The following is a 17,500-nucleotide window of genomic DNA, read 5'->3' as shown; positions in this document are numbered from 1 at the left end:
TGCGCTGTTGTGTGTGTGTGTGTGTGTGTGTTGTGTTGTATGCTCACGTTGTGTGTTTGTGTTGTGTGTGTGTGTGCATGTGCGTGGATCCGTTGTGTGCGTGCTGTTTGTGTTCATTTTGACAAGTCAGCCTGCTCACAGAGCTCCATCACACGTGTGCTGCATCTGGCATGATCTTCTACACGGCCTCCACATTTCCCACCTTTCTGCCTGTACATGGCAGGTACTCGGGGTCTGACATCTGCAATGTGGTTCGCGAGGCAATTATGATGCCCGTGCGGAAGGTGCAACACGCCCAGGCGTTCAAGAAGGTTTGTTGTGTGATGCTCTTGTTGTCATGCAAGGGTTGACTTGGGTTGGGGGTGTATCTTGCATCCTTCAGCTTTGCCAATCGCGCGCGCGCACACACACATGCTCACACACACACACACACACACACACATGCTTACACACACACACACACACATGCTTACACACACACACACACATGCTTACACGCACACAACCCCTCACACATCCCTTTCAACCCAACTTTAGTGTGACGAGAACGGGTATCCGACGCCCTCTGGAGCGTTCTGGACGCCGTGCTCCCCCAGCGACCGCGACCCAACAAAGCAGTTTATGTCGTGGCAGGATATGCCCGCAGAGGCAATTGTCGAGCCCCCGGTCGACATGGTGCGCTTCATGATGGTGATTTGTGGCGTGTATCGGGGTATCTTCTTGCATGAGGAGGCGCGTTTGCGTTGTGTACACGTGGGGGCACTGCACACACACACACACACACATTGCAACTCACGCCTGCGCCACGTAAACGTAACACCACCCCACCAACTACAGCGAGACATGGTGCAAGCGCTTGAGCGAACAAAACGCAGCGTGGACCCGAAGGACCTTGGCAAGATTGAGGAGTTTACACGCAGCTTTGGACAAGACATCTAGTCGATACGCGGGTGATCAGCCAACACAACCATCGCTTTCTACAAGCTGTGTGCAAGGAGAGAGTGAGAGTCGTGTCTCGGGGCAACAGCCACACCACACACCTGTGTATTGAGGTTTGTTTTTGACTTGCCTGTTTGCCTGCGTACAAGTGTTGTGTGTGTGTGTGTGCTTTCGTTTCCCGGCCCTCCTTTCCGTCGTCATCGCTGCTGTTGGTGTAGTCGTCGTCACAACATTTCTCGTTGTATGTATGTATGTTTGTATGTGTGCACGTGTGCTGGGTGAACTCAGCATGTCCCTTTGCGTCTTGTGTTTGTGTTTGTGGGAATGATGGTGGTGGTGGTGTGAAGGCTCCCCGCTCCTTGTCCCCGCTCTCCTCTCCTTTGCCGCCTTTCTTGTTGCTTGCTTCTTATCTTTGCTCGTCTTGCCCTCGCCCTGCCTGTATCCTTGCTGTGCTGTGCTGCTGGCATCATCTGCTCTTGCTTGCTTCTTGCCAGCTGTGAAAATACAAGCACACAAAGCCAAAGCCAACAAATTTTTGTGGTGTCGTGACCTGATTTCGAATTTGGCGAATTTTGTTGGCTGCGACAACAACAACAACCGTCCGCCGTCCGTCTCAACAACCACCACCACCACCTTGCTTGCCCTTGCGCTTGCCCTATTCCTTCCCTATCCTGTCCCATCCCAAGTTCCACCCCTTGTTCCATCTCTACTCCTTTTCCGGTTGGTTGAACGGTGCGATGGAGGGGGGTGGCAGCGGCACTGACCTGCACCGTTTGCCAGGGACCATCACGGACGACGAAGACGAAGGTGGCATGATAGACGGCGCAGCAATCTCTGACTACGACGTGGATGCTGTGCACCAGGGTGCAAGCAACATCAGTGACAATGAAGAAAACGAAGAAGACAAAGACGAGGAGGGCTCACTTGCGGTCATGCTCACGCACCGCACGGTCGCCCAAGCGAGGTCTCGCAGCTGCAGCACTGGCAGCCGCACGAGTCGCGACAGTGCCCGGTACGCGATGACCGAGTACCACCACCCTCGCGATGCAAGCATGCACAGAGCAACGACCGACGATGACGACGACGACGACGACAGCGCCCAGCACATCCAGCCCATGCCAAGAAAGCACGGGCGTGCGCGGCGCGGATACCCTCATCAGAAGCAGCCCGGCACCAGCAACGAACGCCACCTTGCAGCTTCCACCGCCACCGGCGTGACGGCAGGGGGCACGGCGCACAAGCATGGCTCAAAGCGACCAGCAGCCACAACGTTTCGCGGAAGCAGGCTGGAATTCGGAGGAGATGATATGCCGATGGAGTTCAAAGGGCTGCCTCAGGATGGAGCAGCCACCGCCATCTCTCCGCAAGGCGGCGCCAGCGACAGCTACAGCGATAGCGGCGATGATGACGTGCAGGATGCAGACGACAGCGAGGACGATTATGTCGGTGGGGCGCACAGCCCGTACTCCTTGACTGCTCCTAACACCGCTCCCAGCCGCCACATGGATGCTGCCGAAAAGGCTGCGGCCAAGGAGCGCCACCGCAGAGCAAGCGCTGTTTTTCGCCGCTTGGAAGCAGAGGCCACCACCACCACCACCACCGCTGCAGCCACAGCGCCTGCGGACCACACAACAACAGCGACATCAACAATAACAACAACAACAACAACAGCAGCTGCTGAGCTACGTAAGACCAAGACACCTAACAGGCATTCAGCGAAGCCAGCGTCACGGTCGCCATCGCCATCACCATCGCCATCACCGACAGCGGTGTCTGGTGCCCCCGCCAGCGCTGGCAAGACACGGAGCTCTCCAGCACTCAAGGCAGATCGTCAGGACGCCGGCAGCGATGTGCGTGCAAAGGTGCTGCGGGCAGCCAGTGACAAAGGCACCCTCACGCCCAAGCAGCCGGTGGACCACAGGCAGAGGCAGTCTGGCCAAGCAAGCTCGCAGGTCAAGACATATGTGCAGCTGTTTGAGGAGCGGCTGGCACATGAGGGCGGTCCCGCTCGCAACATGCATGAGGGCGGTGATGATGCTGATGATGACAACAACAGCAGTGTTGGTGGTGACGACAGCAAGACGGAACACAAGGAGGATGGTGCCTTGGCGCCTGCAGCAGCAGCAGCAGCAACAACAGCGACAAAGACAGCCAAGTCACCAGCTGCCACTGCTGCTCAACGCGAAGATGTGGATGGCGTGCACGACAAGACCAAGAAACGGTCTGCTAGCGGCGCTGTTGCTGCTCCTGCCACAGGCATCAAAAGCCCCCACAAGGCCGGAAAAGCAGGGCACAAGGGCAAGGTGGGCCGGGCACGCGGGAAAACACCGACCAAGGCCTCTGCTGGCCCTTCGTCTTCGCCGAAGCAGCCCTTGAACAAGAGCCCAGGAACGAAGCACAGCCAGTTGCAGCAGCAACAGCAGCAACAGCAGTCATCCGGACGCACGCCGTCTCCTCGACGCAAGCCGCAGCGCACACGAACAGGCACGCGCGTGCAACATGACGGCAGCATCGTGCTTGCAAGCATGGCAGAGCCCACACTTGTGCCGCGGTCCACGGCAGCGTCCCGTGCACGTGCCCATTCAGTTCTCTCCTCGCTCTCGCCGAAAGGGAGGCGTTCAGAGCGCAGCAGTGCCAGCTCGGCAGCATCACCCGTGCGATCGTCCCCGAAGGCCGCCCACCACGCTACCACATCATCATCACCAGCAGCAGGGGCGACCACAACAACGTCGACAACAGCTTCCACAACAGCTTCAACAGCACCAGCAGCAGCAACAGCAACGACAGCGCAACGTGGCCAGGGCACGCCAGGCCATCGCAAGAAGCACAAGCAAGCTTCCGCATCGCCCAGCAGTGCACGCACGCCTACACGCACACGCACTCGCGCGCGGTCGCGTTCTCGGTCGCGATCGCCAAGCAAAGCGCCCATTTCGGCCAACAGGCGATCGGAGGTGACGGCAGCGTCACCCACGGGACGGGCGGCAGCAACAGCGAGTGTGTCGCCCAGCCCCAGCAAGTCCGCACACAAGGCGCGTGGGCGAAGCGCTCGGCAGTCTCACAAGCGCTCCACAGCCACAGGTAGTGCAGACACAACAACAGCGACGACGACGACGACAAAGACGCGAACAGGTGCCGCTGTGAGTCCAGCCAAGTTAAGTCCTGCTGCTTCTCCTTCGACATCGAAGGGACAACGTGGAGGCAGTGCAAGACGCACGGGCAGTGGCAAAGGGAACACCTCCCTGGCGTCCTCACAGCCGTCACCATTCCGCTCACCGGGCAACAACCACAACAACCACAACAAGAACAACAAGAACAAGAAGAACAAGAAGGCGTCAGGTGCGGCTGCAACTGCTGTATCACCATCTCCAGGTACATCGCCTCGTTCGCGTACAGGGCGCAGCCACCCGCGCGCATCGTCATCATCAACCGCATCACCGCTTCGCCAAAGCACAACAGCAGCACGGACACAGGCAATGTCAGCGTCAGCCTCTGCTTTGGGGCGTGGTGATGCGAGCACCCGCGCTGTTGTCGAGGTGCCAGTCGAACGCACACCAGACACAAAGGCCAGCAACCAGCTGCCCACGGAAACAAAGACAGCAACGAGGACAGAACCGAAACAAACAAATGCAGCAGCGACACTCACAGCTGCGAGCGATGGGCCCGAAATGGAAGATGGCGTGGCCGCCACGCCTGCAAAGGCAGCAACGACGACGAAGAAGAAGACGGCAAAGGACGAGGGGACAGAGGCTTCACTATCGCTGTCAGCATCGATATCATCACCAACAGCGCCGCCATCGCTGAAGCAAACAGGTCCGCAGATGGAACAGCTGCGTGCAATCGCAGTCGAGAGCAACGACACGCGTGATGATGATGACGATGATGATGATGGCACGGATGCATCTGAGACCGTCGCCACGCTCCCGCTTGACTGGTTTGCATGTGCGCCACCGTCGCTGCGGCGACGACTAGAGTGGACTGCCCGCAACCACGTGCACGACTTTGCCGCGTACACGCTTGACAAGGCCATTCCCGTCTCATTCCGCAAGGCTTTTACCATCAGCACCAGCCTCGCCAAATCAACAAAGCTGGTGCGTGTGTGTGTATGTGTTTGCGCGCACGCACGTATGTGTGTGTGTGTGCGTAAGTATGTGTTTATGTGTTTGTGCGTGTGTGTGTGTGTGTGTGTGTGTGCGTGTGTGTGTGTGTGTGTGTGTGTGTGTGCGTGTGTGTCGAAATTTCGTGTTCTTGTCTCTTTTCATCACTTCCAAAGTGCACGTTGGTACTCACTCTGATGCCACTGTGCTCGACAGGTGTTGCGACATTCGATTGAGCAACTTCAGTGCAAGGAAGTCCCATTCAAGACGAAACACCCTTGCAGCATGTACTGGTGCGTGACGTTGTCCTGTTGTGTGTGTGCGTGCGTGTGTGTGTGTGTGTGTGTGTGTGTGTGTGTGTGTGTGTGTGTGTGTGTGTGTGTGTGTGTGTGTGTGTGTGTGTGTGTGTGTGTGTGTGTGTGTAGTTGTGTTTTATCATGTGCGAATAACCGTGTCTCGTGGTGCGTTCATGGCGGTGCGTGATTGTGGTGATTTGTGCTTCAGGTGCTGTGGGTCCTTCAAGGAGGTCAAGAATACCAACGTCGTCAACACGTGGGTCAGCAGAATCCCGGGTCTCTTCCGCGCCGCTCGAAAGGTGAAGCTAAACGCGAACAGGCCTGCATTATTGTCACTGTCGGGTGTGGGGTTGCAGGGGTGAACTGTGACGTTGAACAACGGCATCTGCGTTGGATGTTCTGTCTTCAAGGATAGAACTACACCCGACCATGTGCGATCTCGCATTTATCCATTCAACCTCACACACACAAACACACACACACACACACAAACACACACACACACACACACACACACACACACACACACACACACACACAAACAAACGCACACACAAACAAACAAACAAACAAACGCACACACAAACACGCCCCTGTGCTGCAGGTACCTCTTGCGCGCATCCTGCAGCGAACACGCCGCCTGTTCCCGGAGAGCTTTGACTTTTGCCCGCGCACGTGGCAATTTCCGAGCGAATACGAGCAGTTTTGCCGCGCGCACGACCGCCGCACTCGCGCGCAGAGAGCAGGCAAGGTTGCAGCGAGCAAGGAGTGGATCTACATTGTCAAGCCAGACGATGGTGCACATGGCACAGGCATCTTCCTCACAAAGGTACGCAGTGGTTGCGGTGGCGGTCATGCTTGCGATTTGTTGTCCTGAAGCACGTTGCCGTTCACGCTGCCAGTTTCAGGTTCTCCAGTCTCCACACACACACACACACACACACACACGCACACACACACACACACACACACACACACACACACACACACACACACACACACACACACACACACATGCGTCATGAACTGCTGCCGACAACGTGGCGCAAACGCAAACGCAATCTCACACACGTATCACACACATATGCACACATATCACAGGATCCGCGCGACCCCAGGTTCACTGGGATGACGCGCGAGCATGTGATTCAGGACTACATTGCAAACCCATTGCTCATGGATGGTTTCAAGTTTGATCTCCGCATCTACGCTCTCATCACCAGTGTCGCTCCTCTTGAGGTCTGCACACTATCTGGGCGCACACACATTCACACATTCACGCTTTCACACACAAGCGCACACAAATCCACTCAAGTCACACAAATACGCTCAAGTACATTCACACCCATACGCATCCTCACTCATTCCCGTGTGCCACGCATGTTTACAATTGCCAGGTGTACTTGCATCGCGAGGGGATGGCGCGGTTCTGCACAATGCCATATGAACCACCAACCGACGACAACATGGCCAAGACGTTCATGCATCTCACCAACTACACGCTCAACAAGAACTCAGAGGACTTTGTGCGAACTGACAGCAACAGCAACAACGACAACGGCAGCAGTGGCAGTGGCAATGGTGGCAGTGGTGGCAGTGGTGGTGATTCGTCTGGGAAAGAGAACGAAGATGAAGAAGAGGGAGGCCGTACGTCTTCTCACAAGGCAACGCGGGGCGCAGCGTCACCACGCGCGCCGCTCACAGCGCCGTCAACACAGCCTTCCCCGCGGATTGTTCAGTTGAGAAATGGTCCACAGAACGGTGCTGGTGACGGATATGCGCAAACAGAGCAGGAGAGCAACGGTGACGGTGATCGTGGTGGTATTGATGCTGGTGGCGATGATGATGCCGTCGTGCACGTTGAAGAGGAGAAGGCGAATGGTGGAGGTGAGGACGCGGCAAGCGATGGTAGCTCAGCCTCACACCAAAACCAGAAACAGCAGCAGCAGCAGCAACAACAACAGCAGCGGCAGCAACAGCAGCAGGAAGGAGGGGAGCAGCAACAGCAACACGTGGACAAGCCCAAGCAAAAGAGTACCAAGCCCTCGACTACGTCCACGGTGAGCTCGCCAAGTGGGGATGACGATGACGACGACCTGAGCTTTGACCTTCTTGAGCTGCTTGAAGATCGGTCAAAGCAGGATGGCACGGATGGGGAAGTTGTGGAGGAAGTGGACTGCGACGCGCTTGGTGCTGCTGCAGAAACGCACGTGAGCGATGTGGAACTGCAAGGAGAACAGCCGTCGTCATCTCCACAACAACACAAGCAGCAGAAGCAGGAGGAGGAAGCAGAGGAAGTAAAGGAAGGGAAAGGAGAGGGCGAGCGAGCGGACGAGCATAAACCGCATCAACAACGGCAACAACGGCAGCAGGGCAGGGATGGTGCATCATCTCCCGTGCATGTGCAGCCGCTGGATGCGAGTGTTCATATGTTCCGACGCGATGATCCCGACGGCGCCCTCAACGACGACGACGTGGGAAGCAAAAGGTGCGCACGAAGATGTGTGTGTTTGTTTGTTTGTTTGTGTGTGTGTTTGTTTGTTTGTGTGCGTGTGTGTGTGTGTGTGAGCTTGTTTTGTCGACTGTGTGCAGTTCTGCATGCGCGTGCTTGATTCATCTCATGTCAAACATCACGCGCGATGTGTTTTGCTCATGCGAATGCAGGACGCTGACATCTGTGATGAACCGGCTCGCAGCAGACGGTACGCACGCAATGACGATGGTAGTGGTGTTCGCGATGGGTGTTGGCGGGTGCATGTTGTGTAGGTGTCACGATGATGGTTATATGACATGCATGCCGACGATGAAACAAACGAACATTCACGACATGGGTTGGCTTTTCGTGCTCTCGTCCCCTCCATTATTGTTTTTCATGCGTGTGTGTGTGTGTGTGTGTGTGTGTGTGTGTGTGTTTGGTTCACGTGATCAGGACTGGACATCCAACTGCTGTGGTCGCGCGTCTCTGCAATTGTTAGCAAGACGACAATGGCGCTTGCACCGCTCCTCTCGTTCGAGGCAAAGAAGACACTCCCAAAGGTGTGTCTGTATGTCTGTCTCTGTGTGTGTGTAGGTTTGTATCTCTCTCTCTCTCTCTCTCTCTCTCTCTCTCTCTCTCTCTCTCTCTCTCTCTCTGTCTCTCTCTCTCTCTCTCTGTCTGTGGATGTGTATGTGCGTGTCGCTCGGATGGAAGTTTTTTCTCTCCCATTTCAACTTGCATGATTCACAGTGAGCTGTTTTGTTTCCGTGCAAATCACAATCCATGATCCTCCCATTACATCATCTGCACACTGCCACCAGCACCCGTCCATGCAACCAAAGTGCTTCCAGCTCGTTGGATTCGATGTCCTCGTGGACGAAGTGAGTGTGTTTTGCGTGGTATTTGGCTTGGTGTGGTGTTTTCCGTGGTACGTCTACAATTTCCTACACATCCACACGCGCTCATTCACAATTGCCATGCCTTCCTGCGCACGTGTGGTTGTCTTCCCCTTTCCCCTCACACACACACATACCTGCACACACATACCTGCACACACACACGCACACACGCACACACACCTGCACACACACTCACCTGCACACACACACACACACACACGTCCACACCCTCTCTCTTCCACCTGCACCCCCGACAGAACCTGCAGCCGTATCTGATTGAGATTAACGCGAATCCATCGCTGCGCATTGATGCGGAGGTGAAGACGTTCACACCAGAGGGGTACGCACAGGTCTCCTATGAGTATTCCCAAGGTGTGTGATGTGGAGCGGTTGTATTGTGGCGGCACAAACAGTGTGCGTGTGTATATTGTTTGTTTGTGAGGGGACGCGTGTTGTTTGACACAACTGCATTGCCTCGTAGATGAAATACCCACAGCGGCCTTGCTCACCGTGAAAGTTGATCCATCACAACGCCCACCACCACCATCACCACCACCATCACCACCACCATCATCACCACCACCACCACCACCACACATGCACTCGTAATGCTGATGTGCTTGCTTCTAGTTGATGCCGCCATCAAGATCCCTGTCGTGCGCGACGGCGTGTGTCTGCTCATGCAGAAACTCCACAAAATGCATCTCGAAAGTATGTCACCGTTGCTGCTTCGATCGCCGTTGCTGTTGTTGCTGTTGTCCCTCTCGTTTTGCGAGTCCATCACCGCCTTTTCCCTCAAAGTGCAATGTGTTACAATTGTACTGTGTCTCCCCTCAACTCACCCCCGTAACCGCGGCGTCTCCTCACCCTTTGCCTTGCCATCACGTCGCCATCGTCACCATCGCCCCTCTTCCTGCCCCAATGCGTGTCGCGATCAGATCCGGGGAGTGTGCAGGAGCCCGTGTCCAAATCGCAGCGGGACCACGACCTGCATATGTTGCGGCAGCAGCGGCTGAAGGAGTTCAAGGAGAAAACCAGACAACGAGAGGTAGGGGTCACTGCGCTGCTGTCACGCTTGGTTTGATGTTGAGGGAATTGTGTCTTGCTTGGCTGGCTTTCGCGCTGTTTGAAACACGGTGCCGAATTATCTTTGCCCCATCAACAACAAGAAGAGCACACACACACACACAAAAAAAAAAAAACACACACACACACTCACAAACACAAACACGCGCAAACAAACACACACAAACACGCGCAAACAAACACACACAAACACGCGCAAACACACAAACACAAACACGCGCAAACACACAAACACACACAAACACACACAAACACACAACCAACAACACCACCACCACCATAGCACATGCTCATTTCGTGCCCCCCTCTTCCTCCTCTCGTCGTTCATTCAATCCGATCCAGCTTGAGGCACGGCAGACGGCCAACGATCGCCGGAAGCGGTTGATTGAAGAGCGCGCGAAACGGCAGCAGCAGCGGAGGGGCGTATCCCCGTCTGCGCGCCCAGGCCGCCCTCGCTCATCGCCGGCGCGCGCACGCCGAAACCACGACACCAAAGGCAAGACATCAGACAAGACACCCACCAAACCACAGCAGCACCAGCACCAGCACCAACAGCACCAGCAGCACCAACAGCACCAGCAGCAGCAGAGGTCAAAGGGTGGCGGCTCCACGCCATCATCCCCCGCAAAGACGGTGGCGTCTCGTGTTGTTGGTCGACACAACACGCCCTTGGACAAGCACCGCAGCGGCGGCGTCGACCAAGCCGCTGCGGCCTCATCTCCATGTACATCGTCGTCATCGTCTCCTCACAAGAAGAAGACGCATGGCGCTGGGCAGGAGTTGACGTTTGGGTACATTGCCTTGCACGAGCTGGCGGTGATTGCGGGGAAAGAGGAACAGCGCATCCTCAACGGCCTGCGAGACCTGTTTGCTCGCTACTGTGGCAGGTGCGTTTGGTCGTTCGTGCCCTTGTGTTGTAGTGTGGCGTGATTTGTTGTGTTGTGTATTTTGTTGTATTTGTGTGTTGTGCTGTGTTTGTGCGTTGTGTTGTGTTGTGTTGTGTTGTGTTGTGTTGTGTTGTGTTGTGTTGTGTTGTGTTGTGTTGCGTGCATGACTGCTCTTGTGTGGCTTAACCACTCCCATTTCTCACCCCCTCCCTGCACTTGTGTTGCTGTGGTTGTCATGCTTGCAGGAACAAGGACGTCATGTCAAATTCCAACTTCCGGACCTTGCTGCGCGCCAGCTTCCGTTGCGACCCCGCCCCGACACATCACATTGTACGTTGTGTGTGTGTGTGTGTGTGTGTGTGTGTGTGTGTGTGTGTGTGTGTGTGTGTGTGTGTGTGTGTTAGAGAGAGAGTGTGTGTGTGTGTGTGCTTGGCTTTTGACTGGGTTTCTTTCTTTGTTTGCGTGAATCATCTTCGGCTACCACACTGGCTGACATGAGCTCGTCCTGTGCTGGTGCTGCGTTGCCTTTTTGTGTTGCTCGCTCACACATTTTAACCATTCCATGCTGACAGAGCAATAGCGATTGTGACTTGATTTATCTCGACGCGATTCGGGCACACAACCTGCCAAAGGCAAACCTCAACTTTGACGGGTTCTGTGACGCCTTTCTCACTGTCATGGCCAAGCTTTGGCCCGACCACCCTTTGCGCGACACGCTGTCGTGCATCACCCAGCAGTGCCTGTCCTCCTCCACCGCCTAACTGAAGCACAGAGAGCTCGAGAGAGTGTGTACAAAAGTGCATGTATGTGTATGTGTATGTGTATATGTATGTGTATGTGTATGTGTATGTGTATGTGTATGTGTATGTGTTTAAACGCGTGTGTCTCGTGACATGAGTGCCCGTGAAGTGGTACGACTGCACAAGAAGAGGTGCCAGCGTGTCGAGAGAAGAAACATGGTTCTTGGCATTGCCATGTGACCGCGGGCGACACGCAGAACGAGGTTTGAACTGCGCACGACCGCGGTCTGCGCACCCATCGAATCGCAAAAAGAAAAAAAAAAACGGGGGGAAGAAGGATAATCACCAGAGCAAGCAATGAAGGAGAGAAGGAGAGGCGACAAAGCAAGCAAGCAAGCAGACAACGAATGGCCAGGCACGCGAATCGCACGGCCAGCAAGAGAGCAAGAGGACGACATGGAACACGCATCATTGTTATCATATCCAGCGCACGAACAGATGAGCGGAGAGACAATGAAGAGGGCGAAGGCGAGGGCAAGAGCAAGGCGGACGCCAGCACGCGGGAGACATCCGTTCCGGCGCAGTTCCACGAGTTTGTTGGTTGGAGCGTCCAGAGTCATGGAACGGTGCGAGTCGCAGTCCGTTCAACCAGGTGCGTCGTGTATGTGTGCGTGTGCATGTGTGTGTGTGTGTGTGCGTGCGTGTGCGTGTGCATGTGCATGTGCGTGTGCGTGCGCGTGCGCGCGCGTGTGCGTGTGTGTGCATGTGCGTGTGTATGCGTGAGCGACGAGTTTGGGTCCATTCTGATGCCATCGTTCACAACCACAACACAGGGCGTGACTGGCTGTCTGACTGACTGAATGCATGGCACCCGAACCGACAACGAGTGGCGTGGTAACCCCCACAACATACCTTCCTCCTGCCAGCCCAACGGACCGACAGGAAGGATGGCGACCTCATCCGGGTCCAGAAGAACGCGTGAGCCCTTCTGGAGCACCAGAGTGTGCCGCCAGACCATCCAGGCTAGAGGCCCAGATGGTGCCGATGCTGTGTAAGGCAAGGTTCATCACACGTGCATGAGACTTGTGTGAGGGGCGTTAGTGTGGGGATTCTGCTTCAACAAGCAACGGCAGTCATCTGCAACAACACGACAACAAGAGCAGCAGCACGAAGATGAACGCAGCAGCAGCAACAACAACAACAACATCAGCAGCAGCAGCAGCAGCAGCAGCAGCAGCAGCAGCAGCAGCAGCATCATCCCACGTTTGCTATGCTCCATTCGCGACACATGCGGCGCGACACTGTCACCAGCCCGTTATCCATATCAGGACGGTCCGGCTCGGAGGACCCACGCCACGGACCAAGCTCACCGTTTGCCTCCTCCACCAAGGACCTGCACACCCACAAGGCACGGGCGCATCGATTGCGGTGAGATTGCGGAACAACACACACACACACACACGTGTGCACACATGCACTCGCACATGCACACACTTATATACAATTTACACTCACTCATACGCATTTACACACACACATGCGCTCACGCACAAACTCATGCACTCACATGTACACACATGCACACGTGAACACTCGCATACACACGTGCACACACGCATACATACTGACACACACGCATTCACATACACACGCACACGCTCGCCTACATGGAACCATACCTCGCAGCGATGGTCTTTGCGGCAGCAACGTCTCGGTCAGCAGACGCACCGCAGTGCGTACACGTGGCAATCCTGTCAACCATTTGCGTACACACGTGCATGAGCACACACGCACATGCGCACACACGCATATCCGCACCCTCTTCTCACATACATGCGCACACACACAACCACCCATATCCGCACCCTCTTCTCACATACATGCGCACACACACAACCACCCATATCCGCACCCTCTTCTCACATACATGCGCACACACACAACCACGCATATCCGCACCCTCTTCTCACATACATGCGCACACACACAACCACGCACATTCATGCACATACCTCGTTTGCTCGTCAATGCGGTTTGGCCAGGCACAGCAGAGGGAATACTTTGTCGTCCTGAACTCCTCCACAATTTTTGTGTCGACCCGGCAGCCGATGGCGCGGCGTAGCTCCAGGATGGGAGCCTTTGTCCCTCCGCCGCGACCCTTATGGACGCTGGGAGCAGGAGGCAAGAGAGGCAAGAGGCGAGTTCAGTTGGGCTTTTGTCGGTGTGGCGTGACCGTTGGATGTGGGCAAGGGTGCATTGTTGTGCGTGTGTATGTGTGTGCGTGTGTGTGTGTGTGTGCTTACCAGTCTCCGAAGAACACCCGACAGTCGCGTCCAAAGCGTGTCGCAAGCTCGCCGGCGACTCTGCTTCGGAAGCGACAGTGCTTCAGCTTCTCATGAAGCCTCCACTTCAACTCTCGCCTGCTCACACCTTCCCTCAAACACTCCCTCGCAGACGCAACCACATCGTCCACGCTCCCTGGCTCCGCACCCCCGCCCTGCTCTTCCCGTTCTCGCTGCTCCCGCTCTTCCTCTCCCTTGTCCCTGCCTTCCTGCCCCTCTCCCTTGTCCCTGCCTCCCTGCTCCTCCTGCTGCTGTCGTCTCAGCTGCTCCTCCTTCTCAATCCGTGCCTTCTCTTTCCTGCGCCTGCTCCTCTCCCTCTTCGTCCGCTTGCCCCGCTCCCTCTTCTTCCTGCGTGACCCCGTCTCCCCCTTCCCCATCGCCCCTCCCTGCTCCCCACCCTCGTCGCTACCCCCTGACCTTGCTGGCACTGTCGCCGTTGGCTTGTGGTGTCGCCGTCCCCGCCCCGTATAAAGCTGGTTCACTATTCGCTTCTGCGACACAATCATTTTTTTGCCATCTTGGATCCGAACGCAGGCAAGCGGGATGCGGGTGCCTGGGTCGACCCCAACCACGGGTGTGATGGGGCTGGTGTCGCAGACGGTGTCGCGGCGCGCGCTGGGCTCCACCAGGAGGTATGCCGTGTAGCCGTCCGTCCTGATGGACGTGACGCGACGCTTCCGGAACTGCCTGGCCACGTCTGCTCCGAGGAAATCGAGGAGGGACAGAGCTTGCCTTGGCGGTGGCCGCACTGCGGCAGGCTGTCGGCACTGGCGCTGGGAGTGGCCGAGGCGGCCACACTTGAAGCAGGTCAGGTCCCGTAGTAGTCCTGCGTCTAGTTGTATGAAAGGGTGCTTGTTTGTGAATGTGGGGAATATCTTGAGCGAGGTCAAGTCGGTGTCGGGCGGTGCAAGGGTCCTCGCAAGATGCTGCGCGGCGCCGATGTAGAGGGCCAGCTCGGCCGTGTGCTCACATGCGAAGCGCGCGCCTTCGTCATGGTGCTCCGCCACCTTCTTCAGTTGCCGTTGAGCAGCTCTTGCCTTGTTCTTGAGATCCCGTTGGAGGAGCGGGGTGAACTCTTTGGACGCCAGGTTCAGGAGCTTGTATGCCTAAGTGGTGAGGATGAGCACATGCATGCGCGCGTGTGAGTTGGTTGTGTGTGCGTGTGTATGAGTTGGTTGTGTGTGTCGCGTTGGTCGAGCGGGGACACACACCGCGATGCATGATGTGGCAACAGCAGGCATGGGAGTAGGATCATCAAGCAGACAAGGCAAACACGCAAGCATTCGCACAGACATACCATGGTGGCCGTCATCCATTTCGGTGGGTCCGGTATCCCCACGCCGTGCTGTCGGAGGATTGACAGCATCGGATGCTGGCTATGTTTTTTGTGGTTGCGCAGTGTGGTGAAGAGGTTGCTTAGCTTGTCTGCTGTCAGCTGTGGCGCCAAGTGCTGGAAGCAGTAGGCAGGTCTTGGGGATTTGCCTGTGGCTGCTGCTGTGACTGTTGTTGCAGTGGCGGGCGGTGTTGTTGCTGTGGCTGCTGTTGTTGCTGCTGCACCTTTTGCCCTCTTGCACGGGTTGTCAGACGGCGACGCCGCTCGGGACTTCTTGTGGTCCTTCTTCTTCTTCTTCTTCTTCTTGAGGTCCTCGACGCCTTCGGCACGCTCCTGGGCCTCGCGGAAGGCGACCTTGCGCTCCACAATTTCCTTTCTTGTGGTCTGGGCGAGGTCCGCCAGAGTGGAGAGGATTTCCCGGTGGTGTTGTTCCGCAGTGCGCAGAATGTGTAGGTAGAGTGCCGTGGTTGCAGTGCACTTCATCTGCCCAGCATACCTGCGTCAAGCGTGGATGTGCGTGACAAGGCAGGGCGGGTGTGCGCATGCATGAGCGTGTGATTGCGCACGCGGGCACAAACCTCGCATGAAGTGCGAGAGTGGGATGAAGGGTGCATGGTGCAGTGAAGAGAGCAGTCAGGCAGTTCAGCGCATTGTCGGCCATACCTGCACATCTCCAGCACCTTTGAGCGCTCCAGCTCCACTCCAAGCCGCTTGAAGGGCATAAGGACCGCCACCCTGTTGTGCACCAACATCGATAATTGCAGTTGGAAGAGGGCAAAGTGTGAGCGGGCGCAGGGCCAAGCGACAAGGGTTCAGTCACAGGTGCAGACGGCAAGCGGTTCACGCAGCACAAACACAACGCATGCAACATAGCGCAGCAGGCAGGCTATGCAAGAGCAAACCTTGGGTTCTTGTTCTGATCTTGACCGCGTCGCTTCTGCCCACGTTTTCCCTGCTTGGTGCTCTTGCCACAATCGTCACGTCCATTGCGATCGTGAGGCTTGCGCCCTGGACGCCGCGTACGCTGCGTCACCATACAAAAAACGTCACCGGATGGTACATAAGTCCACAGCGGGAAATCTCAGGGTTTCAGGCACAGCAAGCGCGGCGCACCACACACGGGCGATGGCATACGTAACCATGTTGAGACTTACGTGTGATGTTGTCTCAAGTCGGCCATTCCGCATGTCGGATACGATGGCTTTGAGAGCCGGGCGAAGCCGCACACTGTGGCAGGTGTGGCCCGTGTCAGGGTCTGCGCGTCCACGTGCGCGTTCCACGGCATTCTCCACGTGCACCACTCCGGCGACCGTGTGCCCCTAATGTGGTTGGTTGCAAACATGTCGGTGAGACGTGAGTGGCGCACAGTGGTTGTGCGATACAAATCAAAGCAGGGCCGTACAAGCAGGCGCACGCTCCGCGAGACATTGCAACCCCCCACGCAAGGCATTCACGCAAGACACTGCAATATCATACCTCGTTTGCAGGGTCGCTAGTGAACTCAAACAGAGGGGTTGTGGCAGGATGGGCGCTGTCGCCGTCGTCGTCGGCCGGCTCTGGTGCAAGTGGTGGCAGCCTGCGCCTTGCCTTCTCAGTGTCGTCCCAGACGACCTGGCAGGCAAAGGCAAGCATAGCATGCCTTACCCTTGCGTCGAGGTCGTCGGTTATGATGTACTTCTGCCTGAGGTGCTGCATGATGTCGGTGTAGGTCTTGTATTTGTGTGTGACGTACATCGCCGTGCGCATGCCGATCCCGTGAATGTGCGCACCTGGTGAGCAGGGGAAGGGGCAGCAATGCGTGAGTACTTGGCGCACACGAGCACACGAAGAGAGAGATAGAGACAGAGAGACAGAGAGAGAGATAGGGGAGGGAGAGACAGAGAGACAGAGAGAGATAGGGGAGGAGGGATGCAAGTGCACACGTGCACACAGACAGACACTTGCACGCTTACAAGCGCGCATACATGCAAGCATGCACAGACAGACGCGCAGGCATACACACAGGCAAACACGTAAGGCCAAGCACGTGCATAACTCATACCGGAGTGCTTTGGAAGGTAATCGCAACCGGACAGTACAGCAGCAAGCTGCAGCGTGTCCAGGCGAAGATCGCGAAGCGACAGGCGAACGCCGTAGCGCGTTAACGTGAGCTCCTGCAGGTGGTGAAACTGGATCGAATCACAGGTCCTGCCAGGTGTGTGATGTGATGTGAGTGGGGCAAGGCAGCAGCAGGTCGCGCGCGGTGGGATCAAAACGCTTGTTACAAGGAGCATGGTGGGAAGTCGACGTGGCAAAGGCAGGTCAAATGCACTCAAAGGCATGCCAAGTGGCATGCACAAGCATGCACAAGCAAGCAAGCGGGACATCAACACGATGGCTCACCCGGAGCTTCGCAGGTTGCGGAGGAC

The 17,500-nt window shown here is 56.4% G+C and overlaps 4 protein-coding genes across 4 annotated transcripts in view; 3 read left to right on the top strand and 1 right to left on the bottom strand.

Annotated features, from left to right (window-relative positions):
* Positions 1 to 1,463, top strand: part of PTSG_07213 (skd/vacuolar sorting protein) — a 4,038-nt gene extending 2,575 nt beyond the window's left edge. Inside the window, exons 7-9 of the mRNA XM_004992578.1 lie at positions 224 to 311; positions 538 to 675; positions 838 to 1,463. Of these exons, the coding sequence (XP_004992635.1) occupies positions 224 to 311; positions 538 to 675; positions 838 to 939 (328 nt within the window). The 3' untranslated portion in view covers positions 940 to 1,463. The remainder of the gene's footprint in view (positions 1 to 223; positions 312 to 537; positions 676 to 837) is intronic.
* Positions 1,464 to 1,505: 42 nt separating this feature from the next.
* PTSG_07212 (uncharacterized protein) lies at positions 1,506 to 11,459 on the top strand. The gene is made up of 15 exons (XM_004992577.1): positions 1,506 to 5,027; positions 5,250 to 5,326; positions 5,538 to 5,628; positions 5,934 to 6,158; positions 6,431 to 6,568; positions 6,727 to 7,817; positions 7,994 to 8,031; positions 8,259 to 8,365; positions 8,627 to 8,686; positions 8,962 to 9,076; positions 9,335 to 9,415; positions 9,643 to 9,752; positions 10,133 to 10,677; positions 10,923 to 11,007; positions 11,250 to 11,459. Exons 1-15 carry the CDS (start codon positions 1,677 to 1,679, stop codon positions 11,436 to 11,438), a joined length of 6,303 nt encoding a protein of 2,100 aa, XP_004992634.1. The 5' UTR covers positions 1,506 to 1,676; the 3' UTR covers positions 11,439 to 11,459.
* A 59-nt stretch (positions 11,460 to 11,518) lies between these two features.
* PTSG_12556 (uncharacterized protein) lies at positions 11,519 to 17,365 on the bottom strand (the record flags this gene model as incomplete). The annotated part of the gene is made up of 13 exons (XM_004992575.1): positions 11,519 to 11,704; positions 12,330 to 12,464; positions 12,681 to 12,810; positions 13,097 to 13,168; positions 13,430 to 13,585; positions 13,721 to 14,865; positions 15,057 to 15,588; positions 15,756 to 15,827; positions 15,995 to 16,116; positions 16,247 to 16,411; positions 16,569 to 16,861; positions 17,134 to 17,260; positions 17,357 to 17,365. The coding sequence occupies 12 exons, from the start codon at positions 17,363 to 17,365 to the stop codon at positions 12,441 to 12,443; spliced, it is 2,847 nt and encodes a 948-aa protein (XP_004992632.1). The 3' UTR covers positions 11,519 to 11,704; positions 12,330 to 12,440.
* Positions 11,825 to 12,399, top strand: PTSG_07211 (uncharacterized protein; the record flags this gene model as incomplete). Its single annotated transcript, XM_004992576.1, has 2 exons — positions 11,825 to 12,032; positions 12,344 to 12,399. The coding sequence occupies 2 exons, from the start codon at positions 11,825 to 11,827 to the stop codon at positions 12,397 to 12,399; spliced, it is 264 nt and encodes an 87-aa protein (XP_004992633.1).
* Positions 17,366 to 17,500: the final 135 nt, after the last annotated feature.

The sequence above is a fragment of the Salpingoeca rosetta genome, assembly GCF_000188695.1.
Source record: "Salpingoeca rosetta unplaced genomic scaffold supercont1.16, whole genome shotgun sequence".
Lineage (NCBI taxonomy): Eukaryota > Choanoflagellata > Craspedida > Salpingoecidae > Salpingoeca > Salpingoeca rosetta.
Note: the sequence above shows the minus strand (reverse complement) of the source record. Positions and strands in the feature narration are given on the sequence as shown.